This window comes from Sarcophilus harrisii, chromosome 3 (genome assembly GCF_902635505.1).
Source record: "Sarcophilus harrisii chromosome 3, mSarHar1.11, whole genome shotgun sequence".
NCBI classification, from domain to species: Eukaryota; Metazoa; Chordata; class Mammalia; order Dasyuromorphia; family Dasyuridae; genus Sarcophilus; species Sarcophilus harrisii.
The window spans coordinates 558,630,260-558,650,056 of record NC_045428.1 but is presented as its reverse complement, the minus strand read 5'-3'; the positions used below and the strand labels follow the sequence as shown (position 1 = coordinate 558,650,056).

General features: G+C 44.6%; 1 protein-coding gene across 1 annotated transcript in view; it reads right to left on the bottom strand.

Moving 5' to 3' along the window:
• Positions 1–19,797, bottom strand: part of STPG1 (sperm tail PG-rich repeat containing 1) — a 91,712-nt gene that overhangs the window by 31,294 nt on the left and 40,621 nt on the right. Inside the window, exons 4-5 of the mRNA XM_031962593.1 lie at positions 16,036–16,137; positions 5,697–5,867 (exon numbers count right to left, since the gene is read on the bottom strand). Coding sequence (XP_031818453.1) covers positions 5,697–5,867; positions 16,036–16,137 — 273 coding nt within the window. The remainder of the gene's footprint in view (positions 1–5,696; positions 5,868–16,035; positions 16,138–19,797) is intronic.

The window sequence follows — 19,797 nt, the reverse complement described above, 5'->3', positions numbered from 1 at the left end:
GCCTGCCTCCGTTTTTTCATTTATAAAATAAGGACAATAACCCCAATTGCTTCAGCAAATTATGTGTATATATATATATGTAATAAGGACAATAATAGCACCTACCTCCCAGGGTTGTTGTAAGGATCAAATGAAATAATATCTGTAAAGCACTGTGCAAACCTTAAAGTGTTATGTAAATTCTCACTATGGTTATTTATTATCATTGTCATTTCCATTTCAAAGTTTTAAGAAACGAGGCTCAGTGAGATTAATTCATTTGTCTATGGCCATGTAGCTAATGTGCATCAGAGACAGCCAGCCTCTTTGCACAGAGTATGTGCTTAATAAATGTTTATTGAATTGTACTAAATAGAACTGATAAACCCTAAAGTGCCCTATGTAAATCTAGTTGTTATTATCACTTTTACCTTCTGGCAGTGACTTTTCAATTCAGCTACATTCAACAAGTATTGTGGACGTTATGATGGGGATACAAAAACCCGTTTCTGCCCTTCAGGCCCTTACACTCTTTACACAGATGGGAAATTACAAATTTAATGTAATTTGGTAGAGGGAGCACTAAAAGCTGTGGGGGATGAAGGCAGAAGTCCAGTGGGCAGATAGGAGGAAGGAGAGCATTCTGTGCAGACAGGAGCATTTATACAAAACCAAGTGCAGCACTAATCACTGAACTTCTTGGTGAGTCGAGTGGTTCAGTGGATAGAGCACCAGGCTTGGAATCAAGGAGATCTGAGTTCAAATTTGGCCTCAGATGCCCACTAGCTGCATGACCCCAAGCAAGTCACTTAATCCCTGCCTCAGTTTCCTTATCTGTTACACAGGGAGTGCAATAACAGCACCCACTTGAAGGGCTGACGTGAAGATATTTGAAATGAGGTGTCTGGAAAGCGCTTGACACTTGGTAGGCATTTAACAAATACTTGATCCCTTCCTTACTTGGCCCCAAGACTCCTCGGTCAAACATGACAACCAGACACACACGGGGCAGCCATGGAAGAACTCTCGGTGTGCCCCAAGTCAGTGATGCGATCTCAGATTAGGATCAGACCCGTGGGTCAGCACTGCCCTTGGCTCTGCTTTCCTGGACCAACCAGAACGAAAGAATGTCCATCTCCAACATCCTCTCCTGCTGATAAGCAGTCTTGATGGGTCAGTGTGCTCAAGAGCCCTGAATCCGATGCCAAGCAGAGATCGGGCACGAATCAGAAATATTTCAGATACCCTCGTGCTGTGTCCTAGATAAGAGCCCCTGGGCTCTCCACGGGGGCAGTTATTGGGCTGCTGAAGCTGTTTGCTGGGGCTTGGGTGACTGGGCTGCCGTGAGCCTTTCAGGGTGGGAAGATGGAATTCCTGATCTTGTGTTTATAGAAGCCGTGGAATTCACCCATTCCCAGGGCCCCCGATAGCCAGGCTACATGACATGAGAGAGAGTAAACAGATGGGACTGATGGGACTGTGGTGGGGGCAAGGGCCAGGTTAGTTCCTAAGAGATGATGACAAAGGAAGAGGTAACTGGGGCACTATGACAACGGGGTTCATTTCTATCACCCTTAGTAATAAATAATAAAAATAGTTTGTTATTTTATTACATTATAAATTAATAAATAAATAATAAAACGATAAATAAAAATTTTAAAAAGAGACAAGTCTCTGCTTTCTCTCAGGGTATCCTTGATAAATTGGAGGGAAAAGGATTATTGTCCCCATTTTACAGATGAAATGACTGAGGTTTAAAAGAGCAAGTCTTGCTCAGGACAATCCAGCTGGGATTCAAATCCAGATTTCTTGATCCCAAGTCTAGAAATCTTTGTTTTGTTGGGTATGTAATGAAAGCAGGCCAGCCTTGTGGCAAAACTCTGCATAACTAACAGGATATATTTACCTTTTCCCACTGAATTAAGAGCAAGTGAAAGAAATCTGGTGTGTTCTGGGAGGACTGTTCTGTGACTGCTTTCCTGAGCATTTGCCACAGGGTTTGGGCTCAGAGTTGATACAAATACATGGGGTGGGGACAGAAACTGGGGAAAGAGGAGAAAAGAGAAAGGAAGAAAGAGCAGGAGAGGGAAGGAAAGATTTCTCAACTTAATTATTACATATTTAATTAAGCTATAGCCAGGATGAGGCGATGTGACTTTATCAGAGGCCCCCATTGGAAGGGAAATGCTACTTTCTTTCCTAAACCATGAATGGTAATGCCCTAAACCACGGTTCTACTTTCTCTGCCTTGTAGTTAGTAGGACCCATTTCTAACATCTTAACATCTCAAAGTCTGGAGGTGCAGGCTGGCAGAAGGTCCATTTCGGGTACCTTTGAGGGGATATCGGTGTCTATATTTAAACCCCTTCCAGCATGAGGTCAGGGTTTGGGATGGAGAAGGAGACCATAAGCCAGTTACTGATCTCCTGGGGGTCAATAGGATCCAGACAGGATGATCCAACTGGATGGAGGCAAACTTCTGAAGAGGAAAGTCTGCTGGATAAAGACAGCACAGAGAGGTTCTGGAAAAGGCAGTGAAAATGGAGATCCGTGACCATTCCCCTTGCTGACTCCACTGTCCCAGCAACAAGAGCAAGTACCTCCAGGAGGGGCAAAACTGGCTGAGGATGTCTGCCCTGCCTTCTGGGGTGGAGCCAGGTTTCTGTGGGTTCAGGAGGATGGAAGGGACAAAATAAACAACAAAGTCTAAGAGAAAGAGTAGTTTCTGAACAATAGATGAGTAGTACCAGAGGGCAGGGCCCACATTTGAGCCTTCCTTTGTCAGCCAGCCCTTAGCCCACACAGTAGGTGTTTCATACAAATCTGCTGACTGTTCAAAAGCAGGTGAGGCTGAAGGAGAGGGGGACGAGGAGTGAAAAATGTTATCAGAGGGAGGAAAATGTTGCTTAAGCAGCTACAAGAGACTGAGAAGGGTTGAAAAGGATTCAGAGAGCAAGCAGGCCAGAGGTTACCAAGGCAGGGATGATGGATGTTCTCACCCCCCTCATTAACTCCCACATTTAACTTTTAATCCCTTGCCTCTTAAGGACATTTGTTCCACATATGGAAATTCCTGGAGAAGGCTCTGGCATCTGGTATTTGCTTTTCAATTCAATTCACATTTATTAAACTCCTAATAGCCACAAGCCCTTGGGAAATGGTCAGAAGCTTTGGTCAGACACAATTTACATGGGGATTTAGTAATTTATGGTTCTAAAAAAAAAAAGAGCAACTCCGGTATAGAGAAGGCTTCCCTGAAGGACCAAGAGGTGACCTGGGCTGCCAGGATGGACTCAGCACTTTGTGTGACTGTTAGAGGAAAGAAGCCATAAATTCATGCCCTGGAGTGGGAGCCATGATTTTTTTTGCTTTGTGTTGGTAATGGATCGCAGAAGCTTTGCTTATGGCAGAGAGAGCAGGGAAGAGCCATCTATACCTGGAAGGACTGTGTAGTCTGTTTGGGGTTTGAGGTTGTAAAAAGGGGTAGCATTCCAACACCTATGGGGACCGTATTCTGGGGAGGGAGTATGGTCGTGGATTCCAGGGCTGGAAGTAGTCTGACACTGCTAGAAAATGGGGTCTTCAGAGGAGACCCCTCGTCCCTGAATCTATTATCGTCTGGGGTTGGAGAAAGGATGTGAAAGGTGAGGAGAAGGCAAAGGAATCTTTGTAAACAAAGAAAATCCATTTCAAAATATTTAGAGAATCTTGTAAAGTTTTAAAGAAAATTGAATTCTGAATAACAGAAAAATCAGTGAGAGTATGAAACAAGAGGAAGATGCTTACCAGGGCAGAGTAGTATATTCGTGGTCACTGGCAATAATTGTACCAAGTTGTTTGGTTTTTTTTTGTTTTTGTTTTTGGTTTTTGCTTACTTGTTTTTAATTACCCCATTGGGGAGTTCAATAGAGAGAAGAGGGCTAAAATCATTGTGATTGTGATATAGAGACAAAATAAATAAAATAGTAACTTTAAGGGTGGCATTTTTTTTAGAAAAGGATATGTGAGCCTCAGTTTCCACATCTGTAAAATGATAAGGTTGGAGGGAATAATCTCCAAGGGCCATCCCAGCTTGGAGCCCTTTGTATTTTTCCAAGCCCCTGGTTTTCCACTGGATCCTCCAACCTCACCATCCCATGGGGCAAGTTAACCAGATATTAATTTAATTCAATAAATATTTATGAGGGCCTGAGGCAGCACAATATAGTGAACTGAGTGTTTCAGAGTCAGAAAGTGGGACTGAGTCCCCACTCTGCTCTTCACAGACTACCTATGAGCCTTGGATAAGTCAATAAATAAATCACTAAACATTCATTAAGCACCTACTATGTGCCAAGCACTGGGCTAAGGCAAGGAGCTTTGGGCAGCAATGAAATGCAACCACTATCCCCAAAGATTGAATGCGACTTTGGTCAAGGCTCGCTGGATTATGAAGGGGAGAGTTCTGCTGTCCTCTGACCTGGCTGATTACAGTTGGAGGGTTTGATTAGTTTAGATTGCCAGAGTTTAGGAAGGATGTTGTTAAACCAGACAACATCCAGAAAACAATGACCAACATGGTGAGGGCCCAGGACCATGACTTTTGAGAATCTTTGAAGGAACCGGGGATGTTTGGTCCAAAGGTATTAGGGATAGGAAGGAAGGAGGAACATGAGAAGTGAATGTGAAGTTAGTTAGTAATGTGAAGAGCTATCCTTTGAGAGAGGGGTTAGACTTTGTCCTTCTTTAAGAATCAGTAGCAATGGTTAGGAGTTGAAGGAGAGAATATTAAGGCTTTATTCTTTAATGGAATAAATGGAAGACTTGGTTGTCTCTCCAGAGGAAGGAGACCCCTCACAGGATTTCCAGCGGAGGTCAGATGGATGTTCACTTGGGGGGATATCATTGAGGGAAATACTTTTTAGGTATGAAATAGGATGGACAAGATGGCCTCTGGGGTCTCTTACAACTAGTTAATTATGACTGAGAATCCAATCAAACCCAATCCAACAAAACATTCATTAACCAGACTTGGGGAAAGTCTAAGAGTCTGCCCTCCGGAAGCACCCATTCTACGCCATCTTTCTGGGCCTTAGTATCCTCCCCTACAAAAATGTGGGAGTTAGGGGTGCAGTATTGAACTAGATGAACTTAAGCTTTCTTTGAGCTTTAGAGCCTATGATCTCCACTACACCCTGACTACCTTCCAGGGCATTCTGAAAAGCAAGGGCAAAAGATTTATTGGAAGGGCTTTGTCGGAGTTAGAGCTAAATGCTAGCTATTGTTTATCCAGCCCATCTGGACAGTGGCTTGTTTTTTTAACTTGTAAGTCATTTTGGCTTCCCACTGGCTCCCTGGTACAGATGGTGTCAGGACTTGCTGGGAGAACTGGTGCCAAGGGAGTAACTTCCAGGTGTGTGTGTGTGTTTGTGTGTCCTCCACCCCAGCATGGAGGCCTCCCTCAGTAACATCAGCACCCAAGGGGCCTGAAGGGGACAGATCAGACACTATTTCAGAAAAGGAATGGATTGTCCGGGAAGGAAATGAGTTCCAAGCTATCAGAGGTTTCCAAGTTGAAACTGAGCACAATTTCTCACAGGAAATACAGAAGCTTCTTGTGAGTTGGGGAGGGCAGGTCTAGGAGCTCAGAAGTCCCTTCCCATTCAGAGCTGTTCCCCTTCCCCAAACCTCCCCCCACTCACCCACCACCCCACTGTCCATGGACCTTTCCCCCTTACATTATAATGATTAGGTGCTGGGGTGTGCCATTTGCTGATGTTCTGACAGAAGGGCAGCTGGAACATGTGAGAACATGAATTGCTGAAGTCTTTCTTAGAAGTAAAACTGGATGGAAGATTGTAGGCATTGGCTGCAGGGGAACTAGAAATCTTCTTGGGCATTCGGGTATCCTGCAAAAAAGAAAAGGAAAAGGAATCTAAAGCCATCTATTGTAAGCTGACTCAGGGAGACCAAGAAAGAGAACATGGAGGCTTCCAAGCCTTCCCAAAGGAAGAAACAAGACGAAGCAACTATGGAGACAGTGGGGATGATCAGGTACCACGAGGCAGCATGGCCTATTCAGTGGGAACCAGCTTTGGAGTCATCAGGACCTGGGGTCTGAAACCCACAGGTTAGGGAAAGGCAGGTCCACTAGTTGTCCTTCAGATGCCCCGGGCAATCCTGAGTTTATAAATGAGGTTCTGACTTGGATCAGTGGAGAAAGTTTCTGGGCTGGGGGTCCTTCTCAAAGATGAAATCACAAATCCAAACCTAATAATAAGAATAAAAATTGCACACATTTATCTACTGTCTGTGCAATTGGGGTGGGCTCAGGTGGGAGGGAGGGTATTATCTCCATTTTCAAAATGTGGAAACTGAGGCTAAAAGGAAGAGAAGCAGTTTGCCTAAGGTTACCCAGGGTCCTCAAACCCAAGTCTTTGGATTCGGAATTCAGTGTTGCTTTAACTACATCATGGGCTATCTTTTCTAGCAAGAGAAGCCCCATGTGCCCTTTGGATCTGTAGGTTTGGGTGCTTGAGAAAAGCAAGTTCAGGCGTGTTTTAGGTTGAGCTTAAAAAAAAAAAAAAAGCACCAACCCTTCCCAAGCATGTATCAAATGTTTGGGGTTTGGCAGAAAAGACTTTGCTTTCGGTGCATTTCTGTTGCTTCCACTGCCTTCTGATTCATTCAGACTTGACTCATCATCTGTGTGCTAAGGGTTATTTGATAGGAGCTCAGGGTTTCTTTAATATTTTACTAGAGTCTTCTCAGCAAAGCGTGACTTGCTGTTTCACACAAGTAAACACCGTGGGATCTCCAGGCCTGGTGGAACTGGGCTCTAACCTTCTGGTAGCCACAGTTCCAAGGGACTGGCTCCCCCTTCCCCCATTTCCCATCTAAGATATGTTGACATAAGATTCAATAATATTTTTGCTGCCTCATCAGAACCAATCCAGGAAGCCCGTGACACACTGTTCTCAGTTAAAAAACAAACAGAATCGATGTTTGCCCAACGAAGAGGGACAAAAGCTATAGAAACTAGACGATAACATCTTCTTTACCTGGGATAGTATGGCAGGTATCAGAGTAAGATCGAGAAAAAATGTCCAGTTATCTCTATTGAAATAGTTGTGGACATTGCTCTGAGTTTCAATGGGTAGGGGAGGCTGGGGGGAGGCAGCTTCACTGGGAGACTTTGCGCGTTGCCTGAGGAAAGGGTGAGATGGTGAGTCCCTGCTTCACGGTACAAGGGTTCTCGGAAGCATTGGCCTGGGGACCACCGGTGATGCTGGATCTGGCGGCAAGGGCCCTGGGTTCCAGTCCCGACCAACTGGCCCCTGTGGGATCTAGGGGGATAACGATAATTGAAAACATTTATAGAGTGCTTTAAGGTTTGCAAAAGGCTTTACATTCACTATCTCGTTTGATTCTCACAAGGGATGTCTTCCAAATTAGAAACTGAGACTTAATTACATGACTTACTCAGGGTCATCCCAAGTAAGTAACTGAGGTGAGATATGAATCCAGGCTTTCCTGACTCTGCCATTCTGGCCCTCCCTTTATTCATCTTTAAAATAGTGGGCTTGAATTAGACTGCTTTTTATGGTCACTTCCTATTCAAAGTGTATGATCCTGTGTGTGAATACCCCCTTCCCACCCCTCCTAGTTAGTATCTGGCCAGATGGGCTGAGTTCTACAAGTTCCCAAAAGAATAAAGAAATAAGAGGAAGATGGAGTAGTCTTTATAGGAAGAAGGAATGGCAGAAAAAAAATTAGAATCTAGAGATCTAGCCACCAATCTCATCTCCTAGCTGCTCTCTCAGCCATTTTACCTGACATTCATCCTCATCATCTATAAAATGGGGTGATACCACATGTACTTCTCAGGAATACTTAGCAAACTTTTGATCATTCTAGAAATATGAATCATTGCTATTTACTTGAGGCTACTTCCTTACTGGAGAAACTGACAATAGCTAGGGAATTTTGAGAAGAATAATAGAGTTATCAGTCTCTCATCCACCCTCCACACATATGCTAAAATCATCCTAAAGTCCACTTTTCACCATGTTACTCTCCTGCTCAAGAACTTTCATAACTCCCTATTATCTCCAGGATACCTTTGGCTATCTCGTTCACCTCTCTAGGTTGATTTCACATTTCTCCACTTCACAGTCTATGTTCCAAGTCAGACAGGACAAGTCCCTTCTGCCTCTTAGAATCCCTCATTTCCATCAAAACCACTTCCTCTGGGCCATTTTCTCATTTGGAAAATGAAAGGATTGGGTTCTTCTCCTCCAACAGCCAATGGTCCTATCCAGCAAGATTTTTATTGTTGATGTTCAGTCTTACTCAACTCTTTGTGACTCCTTTTAGAATTTCTTGGCAGAGCTACTGAAGTGATTTGCCATTTCCTTCACCAGTTCATTTGACAAATGAGGAAACTGAGGCAATCATAGTTAAGTGACTTGCCCAATAAATGTCAGGCCATATTTGAACTCAGGGCCTACTGACTCCAGACCCAACACTCTAATCACTATACCACCTCACTGCCCGTCCAATGCAATAAAAGTCTACAAATGTACTGCTCTGTTCATTCTTCTGCTGCGAGTGTTCTCTCCTCTTCCCAATTATCATGTATATACTTACATGTTCACCTGTTATACCTCCAATCCATGCAACCCCCATTTTCTGCTTCCTATAGGAAGCAAGCTCCTTAGAGACAAGGGACTGTTTTTTGTCTTCCTGTTCTACCGTTTGACAGAGTGTTTGGGATACAAATATTCCTTGAGTTGTACTGGACTGAACTGGACTGACCTGGCCTTCTGAACTGAATTGGACTAGGCTGCATAGGACAGATGGAATGGGACAGTCCACTTCTGTGGGGTTTGATAAGGTCCAATACGGCAAACAGGTTCATCTACTCCCTCTTCCCTATCTCATCCTCCACTCTGCAGCTCCCTCTATAACACATTCCCTCCTCATCTTTAACACATTGAGAGGAGATAGGACAAACTTCTCCAAGACTCAGTTTCCCTACCTATAAAATGGGGTTAATAATATGGTACCAAATATGGTTAATAATATGGTACTAATATGAGCTATTATATAGTACCAAAAGAGGCAATATGTGGGGAACATTTCACAAAATTTAAAGTAATACTCAGATATCTGTTATTAAAAATAATTTGTCTCCTTCAAGGCCTAATTGAAGTGCCATCTCTTCCATGAAGAGCTCCCCAAGTTCCTCACAAGCCAAAATCAATTTCTCCACCAAGAGATGTCTTAGACTTTCCCCTGGACCTTTCCTTTGCCCTTATCCCACTGTACCTGGTATGGGATCCAGGATGAAAGAGAACTTGAAAGGAACTCAATGATCATCTAGTCATAGGATGGATACATCAGGCACTCAATTAATAAGCACTTATTAAGTTCTACTAATTTGCTAAGTGACAGGATATAAAGAACAAATCAATCCTTATGTGGGAGAATTTTCCATTCTAATAAAATTCAGAGCTCAGAGAGACAGAGCTGGGAGGGAGCCCAGAGTTCATCCAGCTCAACCTGTCCATTTTACAGATGAAAAAACTGAGACCCAAACAAGTCAAAAGCCTTTCCCAAAGTCACCCAGGTGAAAAGGTAGAGGAGGCCAGTCATCTTGACCCCAAGTCCAGTGTCTTTTTCCATATCCTCCATTTCCTCACTGTCCTCCCTAAAGGCAAAGAAGTCTCGCTGGGTCTTATTCCTAGGTCTTTATCAGCAGCACCAGGCCCTGCACCTTATTTAATGCTTTACAAATGTCTGAGACCATCTCCTGGACTGAAGATCCCCACTTGGCAGAGTTGGCCAGCAGTAGAGCAGAGGGGAGGAAAGCTGCTGGAGAAGGCCCAACCTGAGCTCCTGGTGCTGCCCCTTCTCTGTCCTCCTCCTTACCTTCACCCTTCACCTAGACCCTGGGGTCTCGACTCCTCCCCTCCTCACCGTGATGGGAAATGAGAAGGGCCAGCAAGTCCATTCTCACAGGAAAGGTAAAAGGGCAGCCTTGGAGTAACCTGCGCACAGAGGGACGCATGAGCAGGGAGGACAAGGCAGTGGGCAGGACAAGGGGCTGTCCCTAGGCAAGGTTAGAAAATTGCATCCCCTTTTCTTCATTATTGTCTACCTGAGGCTTTAAGCCTTACTGTAACACGGCAGACATTGCACAATAAACCTCGACCTACCACACAGAAGAATTTTCTGGCATTTAAAACATGTACACTAGTATTTCCCAGCCTTGAGGCTAAAAGCCAATGTAAAGACATGCATTAATTTTTGAAACTCTATTACCAAGTGATCCCGGTTGTACCCCACTGACTAATGTGCCCTGGACAGCTCCCCATCTCCCAGCTCAAGGGGCCAGTAGGATTTCTCACTCTAACTGGAGCAGTCCATGGATCAAACATGTTAAGAGCCCCGGCCTTGGAAGGCCCCTCTTCCCCAATTCCCAGATCCCTCTCCCCTTGAGTTCGTAGCTTTGGAAAGACTTCAGAAGTATCAAATCCACACCTCTGGATGAATGAGAAGGCTTGGGTCCCGAGAGGCCGAGTGAGTGACCTGCCCAGTTGAAGTCACCCAGGAAGCAACGACAGAGTCAAGCTTCAAAACTAGATCCTCTGACTCCAAATCTTTCCATTGTCCAAGAAATCCAAATCAACAAAAATGCAGTATTTAACATATATTGGATTACTTGTTGTCTAGGGGAGGGGGATGGCGAAAGGGATGGAGAAAAAATTGGAATGCAACATTTTGCAAGGGTGAACGTTGAAAACTATCTTTGCATATATTTCAAAAATAAAAAGATATTTTTTAAAATGTGGTATTGCGTACCTCCTATGAGCAAGGTTCTTGGGTAGCCTCAAAGCTGCAAGAGAATTAAGAAGGGAGGTTGTGAGGTCAAAAGTCTTCCTCTGTGATATTGTCTATACAAGGTTTTTCCTTAAGTCATGTCATAGAGAACCAAGTCCATTCTTTTTTTTTTTTCCTGAGACAATTGGGGTTAAGTGACTTGCCCAGGGTCAAACAGCTAGGAAGTGTTAAGTGTCTGACTTCAGGGCTGGTGCTCTATCCACTGCACCACCCAGCTGCCCTGCTAAGTCCATTCTTTACATGAAATACAAACAAGGCAACATTAACACTGTCCAAAGAACCACTGATGAACTATGGTTGACGTCACCATCCCTCATATGTACCATGTTTTCCATTGCTTTGGGGCTATTAATCCCCAATCGGTCTTGGCCACCGTCGGGTTTTTGTTTTATTTTGTTTTGTTTGTGAGGTAATCAGGATTAAGTAACTTGCCCAGCTTAGTGCCAAGTGACTGAGGCTGACTTTGAATTCGGGTCCTCCTGATTCCAGGCCCAGTGCTCTATCCACCTCACGGCCTAGTTACCCCACCTGACAACAGTTGTTGAAGAATGCTTATATCATTTGGGGGTTTTTCCTTCCTTACTCAAAAATATGGAAGAAGGAGTGTGTATAAACGATCAAGTGCCTCAAGTCCGGTGTGTTCTGTTCTGCAACATTTTTTCTTTAATACTATGATACTAAAATATTATTTAGTATTCTTTTTTTAGTGATACTTTTTGTTGCTATTTTGCAAGAAAAGTGCAGTTTTTTAATACCTGATTTTTTAAAAGATTTGCATGTTTGCCATTATTTTCAGGTCATTAATTTCCAATCAATCATGTACTGACTTGTCCTCATACCTCTTTCTCCAGAACTACATAGTTCTCCACCCTTGGTCTAAAGATGAGCAGGCACCATGGTTCTCCTCAGAACCCTCCTAGTTGAAATCTGGGAAGGTGGAGGTGAACAAAGCCAGTGACCCTGAGCCTCAACCAGTCCTGGATACCCAGCTCTGTTATGGAACTGGTCCATGGAACCCAGCCCAGGTGGCCTGAGAACCTAAGTTCCACCCCAGACCTGTCCGTCATGCTTACTGCCTCTGTCACCATGGGGAAGTCTCACTGTAAAACACAAAGACTGAAATACGTGGCTCTTGAGTTCCCTTCTATCCCTACACTCCTTTTTAAATTTCCTGGGTTTTTTAACCCTTTCGTAGCATCATAGACTTAAAACTAGGAAGGATCCCACAGGCAGTCTAGTCCAACAGCTCTATTTGAGATCCAGAAATGATTTGCCAAAACTCTGCATTGCATATATCCTCTGAGCAATGACCCCTAAGTGTCAGAGCAGGGTCAGAACTCACATCTTCGGAGTGCCGGGCAGCCACAGTAACACGCCCCTTTCCTGACCCAAAGGGCCACCCCAGCCAGTGAGCCGAGGCAGATCCTTGGGACCAAAGATCTGGAAACCACCCAGAAAAGGATGGCCAGCACTGAGGAGAGCCTGGAGGTCATGCCGTATGAGGGCTCGCCAAAGTCTCTGGGGCCAGGGAACTTGGAGAAAACTTGGTAAGAGAGGAAGACAGGGAATAGTTTTGGTTTTGTTCTTGTAATGCAGGTCCACAGCACAGTGCCTTGGCCATGGAAGGGACTTAATAAGGGCTTTGGGGATTAGACTGGGCTGGATTGGCTTGGGTTGAACTGGACTGGGGTTCATAACACCTATCTTCAAGTATTCAAAGGCCTATAGCTCTGTGGTCCCCAGGGTACAATCAGCAATGAACACGATGGATGGAGGTTAAAAAGAGGCTATTTTAGGGTTTTGGTTTTTTTTAATCTCCTGTCCATCATAGAGCTGTGCACAGTTACAACTGGAAGGGGCTGGTTTGGAGGCAGTGGGTCCCCCCTACCTGGAGAACTGGATGGCCATCTGTCTAGGGGATCATTAAGGGGACTCTCGAACTGCAGTCAATGGCCTCGGAGCTCCAAATCTGAGAATCCCCACTTCCTGGAGCCCAATTATCGCTGGCTTGTCCTGAGCTGTGATTTCATCATGTGAGAGTCTTCTCTGACACATTGCTCTCTGTCATCCTCCAGCTGAGGATCCTTCCTTCCTTCTCAGGACCTCTCCTCTCTGGCCCCTCATTTCCACTCCCTCAGTGACATCCAGGGTCAAGCCCCCTTCCATCCTACTACTGCTCCCCTACCCTTCCATCCTCTATCTGAAAATTTCAGTGTCTCCCCACTGACTATCAAATAAACTCTAGAGTCCAACTTTAAGACTCTGGATATTCCCCTTCAATATTCTGTACTTAGCCAACCTGTCCTGCTTCCATGGCAACCCCAGACGCCCCGAGCCCCTGCCATCATACTCCCCTACTGCCTTGCCAGGTCATGGTGTGATGGACAGAGCGCTGGAACTGCACTCAAGGAGACCTAGATTCAAGTCCTGCCACGGACACTCCCAGCCATGTGACTTAACCTGGGTTTATCACACCTGGGTAGATCTGATTCACCGGGATGTCGTAGCACCTCCCTGATGTCACAGTCCCTTTGGAGGCTGAAGGACGAACAATAGCAACCACACGAGTCCCGGAGTGACCGGGATAAGTCCCTCAATGACACCCTTAGATTATCTCTAAAATACTTAAAGCCCCTCCTCTGGGTACCGTTAGGGGGCCGACGAGGCAGCATGGATGTGCTCTGCTGAGCTCAGCGCGCCATGGAGATGTCAGCTTTTGTGGCTTTCATTTCCTCATCGGCTCCCCTTGACCAGCTTCATGCTGAAGGCCTTCCCTTTCTTCCAGGCTCACCTGGGGAGACGGCCTCTCCTCCATCACCTCCTCCCCCAGCTCAAATGGCCCCGTCTCCCCCCAGATTTCTGCTAGTCTTTGCATGTCTCTCTTTCCTTTCTCTTGGATCAGGAGAGTTTATGTGTCTGCCCCTCCCAGATGTAGGCTTCTTAAGAGCAGGCTCCATGTGGATCCATCTCAGGATTCAGGCAGCAAAATGGAAAGAGTGCAGGGCCCAAAGTCAGGGAGACCTGCGTTCAAATTCAGGTTCGACAGTGACTATCTGTGTGATCCTGGACAAGTCACTTAATTGCTGTCTGCCTCAGTTTCCTCATGTGTAAAATGGGGATAATAACAGCACCTACCTCCCTGGGTCATTCTAAGGAGCAAACGAGATCATATTTAACTGCACTTGGCCACAGAGCCTGGCACATAGTAGGTGCCACATAAGTCTTGCTTGTTGCAGATAACCTCACCAGGTAAGCTGCCCGAGGAGGAATGGAGCCCGGCTGTGGGCAGAGCCCCTGTTACGGGGAGGAAATCTAGGTGTTGCAGGAAGTACCGGCTGGTGACTCAGCCGATGACAGCCAGAACTCCTAGCGTGTTCTGCTCTGTGTGTGAGCCCCAGTCACTGACAGGTGGATTCCCACAATCCCTCAGGGCCATGGATGAGCAGTTCTGCCTCCCGAGGGGATGAAGCAACGGGCCGGTGGAAGGTGGTGCTCTGTGTGCAGCCTGGGTGAGGGTTCGCTGGCTGGCGAGTGTGCCAGGGGGAGGACACGTCCCTTGCGTGCCTTCTGAGGGCTGAGGGTGAGCCAGCGATGTGCTGGCAAGGTGCCTGTGGCGTCAGCCAAGGTGTGGTCCCTCTGACCCGGCAGGATGGGTCTTGAACCCGCTGGAGACGTGGGCGGCCAGGCCCGAGCTGCCGCATTTACTTCAAAGCTGGGGAGACATTGGGCAATTGCACCACAGCCTCCCGTCCCAAGCCGCGGCGGGAGCCTTTGCTCCACTCTGGAGGAACTTGGAGGAAGGCCTGTAAAGGGCTCTGAGATCCCCTGTGGTGGGGAACGCTCTCGTAAATCAAGAACCTCTCCAGGAAAGCAGGGGATCGGCTCCCTCCTCTCGGAGCTCTCCTCCCAGAAGTCCCAGGTGTATAATACTGAGATACTGTTATCCACGGAAGAAAAAGCAGAGGCAAGAGCTCCTCAGGGGGAGGCCTGGGTCCTGAAGTGCTCTTTGTCATCCCCCCATTAAAAAACCACAATAATCAGCCTTCAAATGCCATCCCCCTGATATTTTTGCCATTCATGGTTCAGAATGATTTGGACTTGACCAAGATCCCTTGTGCCTCGTATTTATTTAGATGTGGTTATAAATCCTCAGACCCAGAGCCTCTCTTGACAGATTCTGAAAGGGCCCTGTTTCATCACTGGAAAAGGGAGATGACAGCACCCTCTCCATGACAGCACCCTCTCTACTTCTTCGGTTCTATGAGGCAAGTGCTTGGTCATCAGAAAGCACGCTACAAATATTATTGTCGTTGCTTTGCTAGGATACCCAGCTGAATCATCCCAAATGACCAGATTGGGAATTCTCCTTCAAGCTTCTCTCCCCAGCTCTGCCTGGATGTGGCCCAGGGTGTGGCAACAAAGTGGAACCTCTCACAGCTTCTATTTACCCGTCTACGGAATGGGCAAAGACATTTAAGAGGAAAGTTTGTCTCCCATCTAAGGCTATGACTGTGAAAAATTTAAGGCTTTTCAGATAAAACCAAAGATATCTGGCATTTTTGGAAACTAGCTTGGATTTGGGATCAATAGACCTATTAGGATCAATAGTCCCAGGGGTTCCCAACTCTTTTAGAAAATAATTCAATTTCCATATTTTCAGTCCAAAATGATCAATACCCAAGTGGCAGGGGCCAAGAAAGCCTGGATGCAAATCCTACCTCCTATCCTCATTACCTGTGGGATCTTGAGCCATTCATTTAACTTCCAGATTTCTCGTTTGTAAAATGGAGGAGATAATAGCACCTGACTCTCAGGATTGGAGGTGAAGATCAAATGAGATAATCCATGGAAAGTGTTTTATAAACTTTAAAGTTTTCTGCATAAATGTTAACTGTTATTATCATCATCATGATTATTACTATTATTGTTGCTATTCTCATTACCTAGAAGGGTGTCGTAAGCTCCAAATGAGGTAATTGGTGTGAAAGTCCTGGGTAGACAGAAAAGCACCTAAACAGATGTGCAGCCTCATTAATGGGAAGGAAGGAGATAATAAAAGACACAGGAAGCCAGTAATGATGGTGTTCTGGTTTCTGGCTGAGAAGGAAGAAGGAATGAAATAAACCACCAAAAAAAAAAAAAAAAAAAAAAGAAAAAGAAGGTTTGTCTCACCACAGAAGGAAAACATCCTGTTCCTTTCTTTGATAGTGAGACACTGTTGAACTCTGGAGATTGATGAATGACATTGTAGAAACCTGGACCTGGGTTTTCATCCTGGGGAGAAAGAGAAAAGGAATATCTGTCAATCAGTCAACCGATTGATCATCAATCAAGCATTTATTAAGTGCCAGCTGGGTACCAGACACTGCTCATTCCAGTCCCCTCTGTTGCCCTTCTGCTTCTGGGTGAGAATGCTCACTGAGTGCATTGCCAAGTACATCAAAAGTCCCAGCTTCTGCCCATTTCTCCAAATGCCTTTTTGCCTGTTAAGGGTGACACTTCCCAAAGAGCCCTGGATTGGGAATTAGGAAGCCTGGGTTCTATTCTCAGCGCTGCTATTCACTCTCTGTGGGCAAGTGGCATTGATATCTGGGCTTCGGGTTTCCCATCTCTTTAACTGTAACTAGTGATTCTGATGTCTGCTGCAAGAACCAAAGAATGCAAGCATGTGGGGATTGTGGGAGGAATGGGGAGGGGAGAGAGGGAACCATCTATTAGGCAGGAAGGGAACTTAGAACACCAAATGTCTGATTTGGAAAGAACCTCAGAACATAAAGTGCTAGGATAGCGTTAGAGCTAAAAGAGATCTTTAGACAGAATGTTAAAGTTAGAAGATATTAGAGATCACCTAAAGCAACTCTTCATTTTATAAAAGGGCATGTCTATAACTAGGCTGAAACAGGTGGAACTTTGCCTCAAGGCATTGAAATTTAGAGGGTCAACTGTTTTTCCCCCAACAGAACTTCACGCCACTACTACAATTCCCACCCTATCACTACTATACCCTTCTCCCAGTGCCCAGAGTCCTACCTGCTGTCCGCTACAATGGGGATGATCAAATTGCATCTTGAGATGAGAGAGAATATCACCACTATCCCTTTCCCATCACCATATACGTCACCTTTATAAGGGTCCTTGGTCATGTTATACAGCCCAGACTATCTGTGAAACTGGTTACCCCTCCCTTTGGGTACCCAACAGAATAGGATGTGCAAGCCAGGAGATTGCATGAAAGTCTTGGAATATTCCTCCTATTCCAATTCAGCAGGCTTCTATTTAAACTTCCAGGCTATTTACTAAGAGGAGTTCTGTATTGGCAGTGTTTAGTGTGAATGTTTAGAAGTAAGAGAAATGTCTATAATGACATCACTCTTGTGCTCAGAAGCTTTCTGTGGCTCCCCATTTCTGAATGACTAACAACCTTAATCTTGTCTTCAAGGTTCTCCACAATCAATCAATCAATAAACATTTATTAAGTACTTACTCTATGCCAGGCATTGTGTTAGACACTGAGGATACAAAGAAATTAAAAACCTGTTTTCAAAGCATTCACATTCTAATGGGGAGGCAACAATGCAAACCACTGTACAAGAATATGCAGTGTAAATGGGGAGGGGTGTAATCTGAGAGGGTTAAGTGAGATTTGAATTGAACCTCAAGAGAGACTTGAGAAGCCCAGAGAAAAACATTCTGTGCATGGAGAACAGTCAGTCAAAAAAGAACCCAAAGATCAATGTCCCTGGATGGGAGGATGTGGGGAGGAGAGTAAAATGTAAAAAAGACTGAAAGATTGGAAGGAACAGATATTGAAAGGATTTAAAAGCCAAACTGAGGATTTTCTTTTCAATCCTGGAGGTGATAAGGAGCCATGGAGTTTATTGAGGAGGGGATTGATATGGTTGGCTCTGAGCTCTAGAAAGATGAGTTTGGCAGTTGAATGAAGGATGGACTAGAGCAGAAAAAAAATCGGAAGCAGACAGGAGGTAATGGGGACATGGAAGATAAAGACAGTTTGCCCCAGGATAGTGGCTGTTTACATGAAAAGAAGAGGACAGACAATGAGAGGTATTGTAAAGGTAGAAACAGCAAGACTTGGCAACAGATTGGAGAAGAGAGAGAAGAGTGAGGAACTTAGGATGATCCCTAGCCTGGGGAACTGGAAGGATGGCAATGGATTTAGCAGTAATAGAAAGTTTGGAAAGAGGTTGTGAGAGAAGGATATAATGAATTTTGTCTGGAACATGTTGAATTTGAGGTGTCTATAGAACATCCAGTTCAAGATGTCCAATAAGTAATTGGTTGGTAATTTGAGACTGTAACTTATTAGAAAAACTGTTGCTCAGTTGTTTCAGCCATGTCTTACTCTTTGTGACCCCATTTGGGATTTTCTTGAGAAAGAAAATTGTTTTCCATTTTCTATTCCAGCTCATTTTACAGATGAAGAAACTAAGGCAAACAGACTTAAGTGACTGTCTAGAATCATATAACTAGTAAGTGTCTGAGACTAGATTTGAATTCTGGTCTTCCCAACTCCAAGCCCCAGTACTTTATCCACTATACTACCTAGTTGCTCATAGGGCAGAGGCTAGGAGTAAATGTATAGATCTAGGAATTATTTACATAGAAATAATAATTTAGCCCATAGGAGCATATGAGATGAAAAGGATACCATAAAAGGAAAAGAGGAGAGTCCAGGACAGAGTCTTCAGACTGCCATGATTAGTGGGTATGATGGAGAAGAAGCTGTCAGACAAGTAGGAGAGCATTATTGTGCTGATAGATAACTGATGGATAACCAAGACACTTGTATCACAGAAACCTAGAGAGGAGCAAGTACCTGGCAGGGAAAGGAAGCTTCACAATGTCAAAGGTTGCAGAGAGGTCAAGAATGATGAGGCAGACATGAGAAAAGGCCATGAGATATAATAATTAAGAGATAATTGGTGACTTAGGAGAGAGTGAGTTCAGTCTGATAATGAGGTTAGAAGCCAGCAGGTTAAAAATCAGATTGGATAAGATGACTAGGAAAGATAATGGCAAATGTTGGAGGGGATGTGGGAAAACTAGGACACTAATACATTGTTGGTGCAGTTGTGAATGGATCCAGCCATTCTGGAGAGCAATTCGGGCTAGGATAGGATGGTATTGCTAAAAGATATCTTTAGACAGAATGTTAAAGCCCAAAGGGCTTTCAAACTGTGCATACCCTTTGATCCAGCAGTGTCTCCCCTGAGCTTGTATCCTAAAGAGATATTAAAGGAGGGAAAGGAACCCACATGTACAGAAATGTTTATGGCAGCCCTTTTTCTTTTTTCTTTTTTCTTTTTTCTTTTCTTTTCTTTTCTTTTTTTTTTTTTTGCTGAGGCAATTGGGGTTAAGAGACTTTCCCAGGGTCACACAGCTAGGAAGTATTAAGTTCTGAGACCAGATTTAAACTCAGGGCTTCAAGGCTGGTGCTCTATCCACTGCACCACCTAATTGCCTTGAAAGCCCTTTTTTTAGTTTCAAGGAACTGGAACCTGAGTGGATGCCCATCAGTTAGTGAATGGCTGAATAAGTTATGGTACATGAATGTGATGGAATATTATTCCATCATTGTTCTGTAAGAAATGACCAGCAGGATGATTTCAGAAAGGCCTGGAGAGACTTACACGAACTGATGCTGAGTGAAATGAGCAGGACCAGAGATCATTATACACAGCAACAAGAAGACTATATGAGGATCAATTCTGATGGACGTGGCTCTCTTCAACAATGAAGTGATTCAGGCCAGTTCCAATGATCTTGTGATGAAGAGAGCCATCTGCACCCAGAGAGAGAACTGTGGGGACTAAGTGTGTTTCACAATGTAGCATTTTCACTCTTCCTGTTGTTTGCTTGCATTTTATTTTCTTTCTCATTTTTTCCTGTTTGATTTGGTTTTCCTTGTGCTAA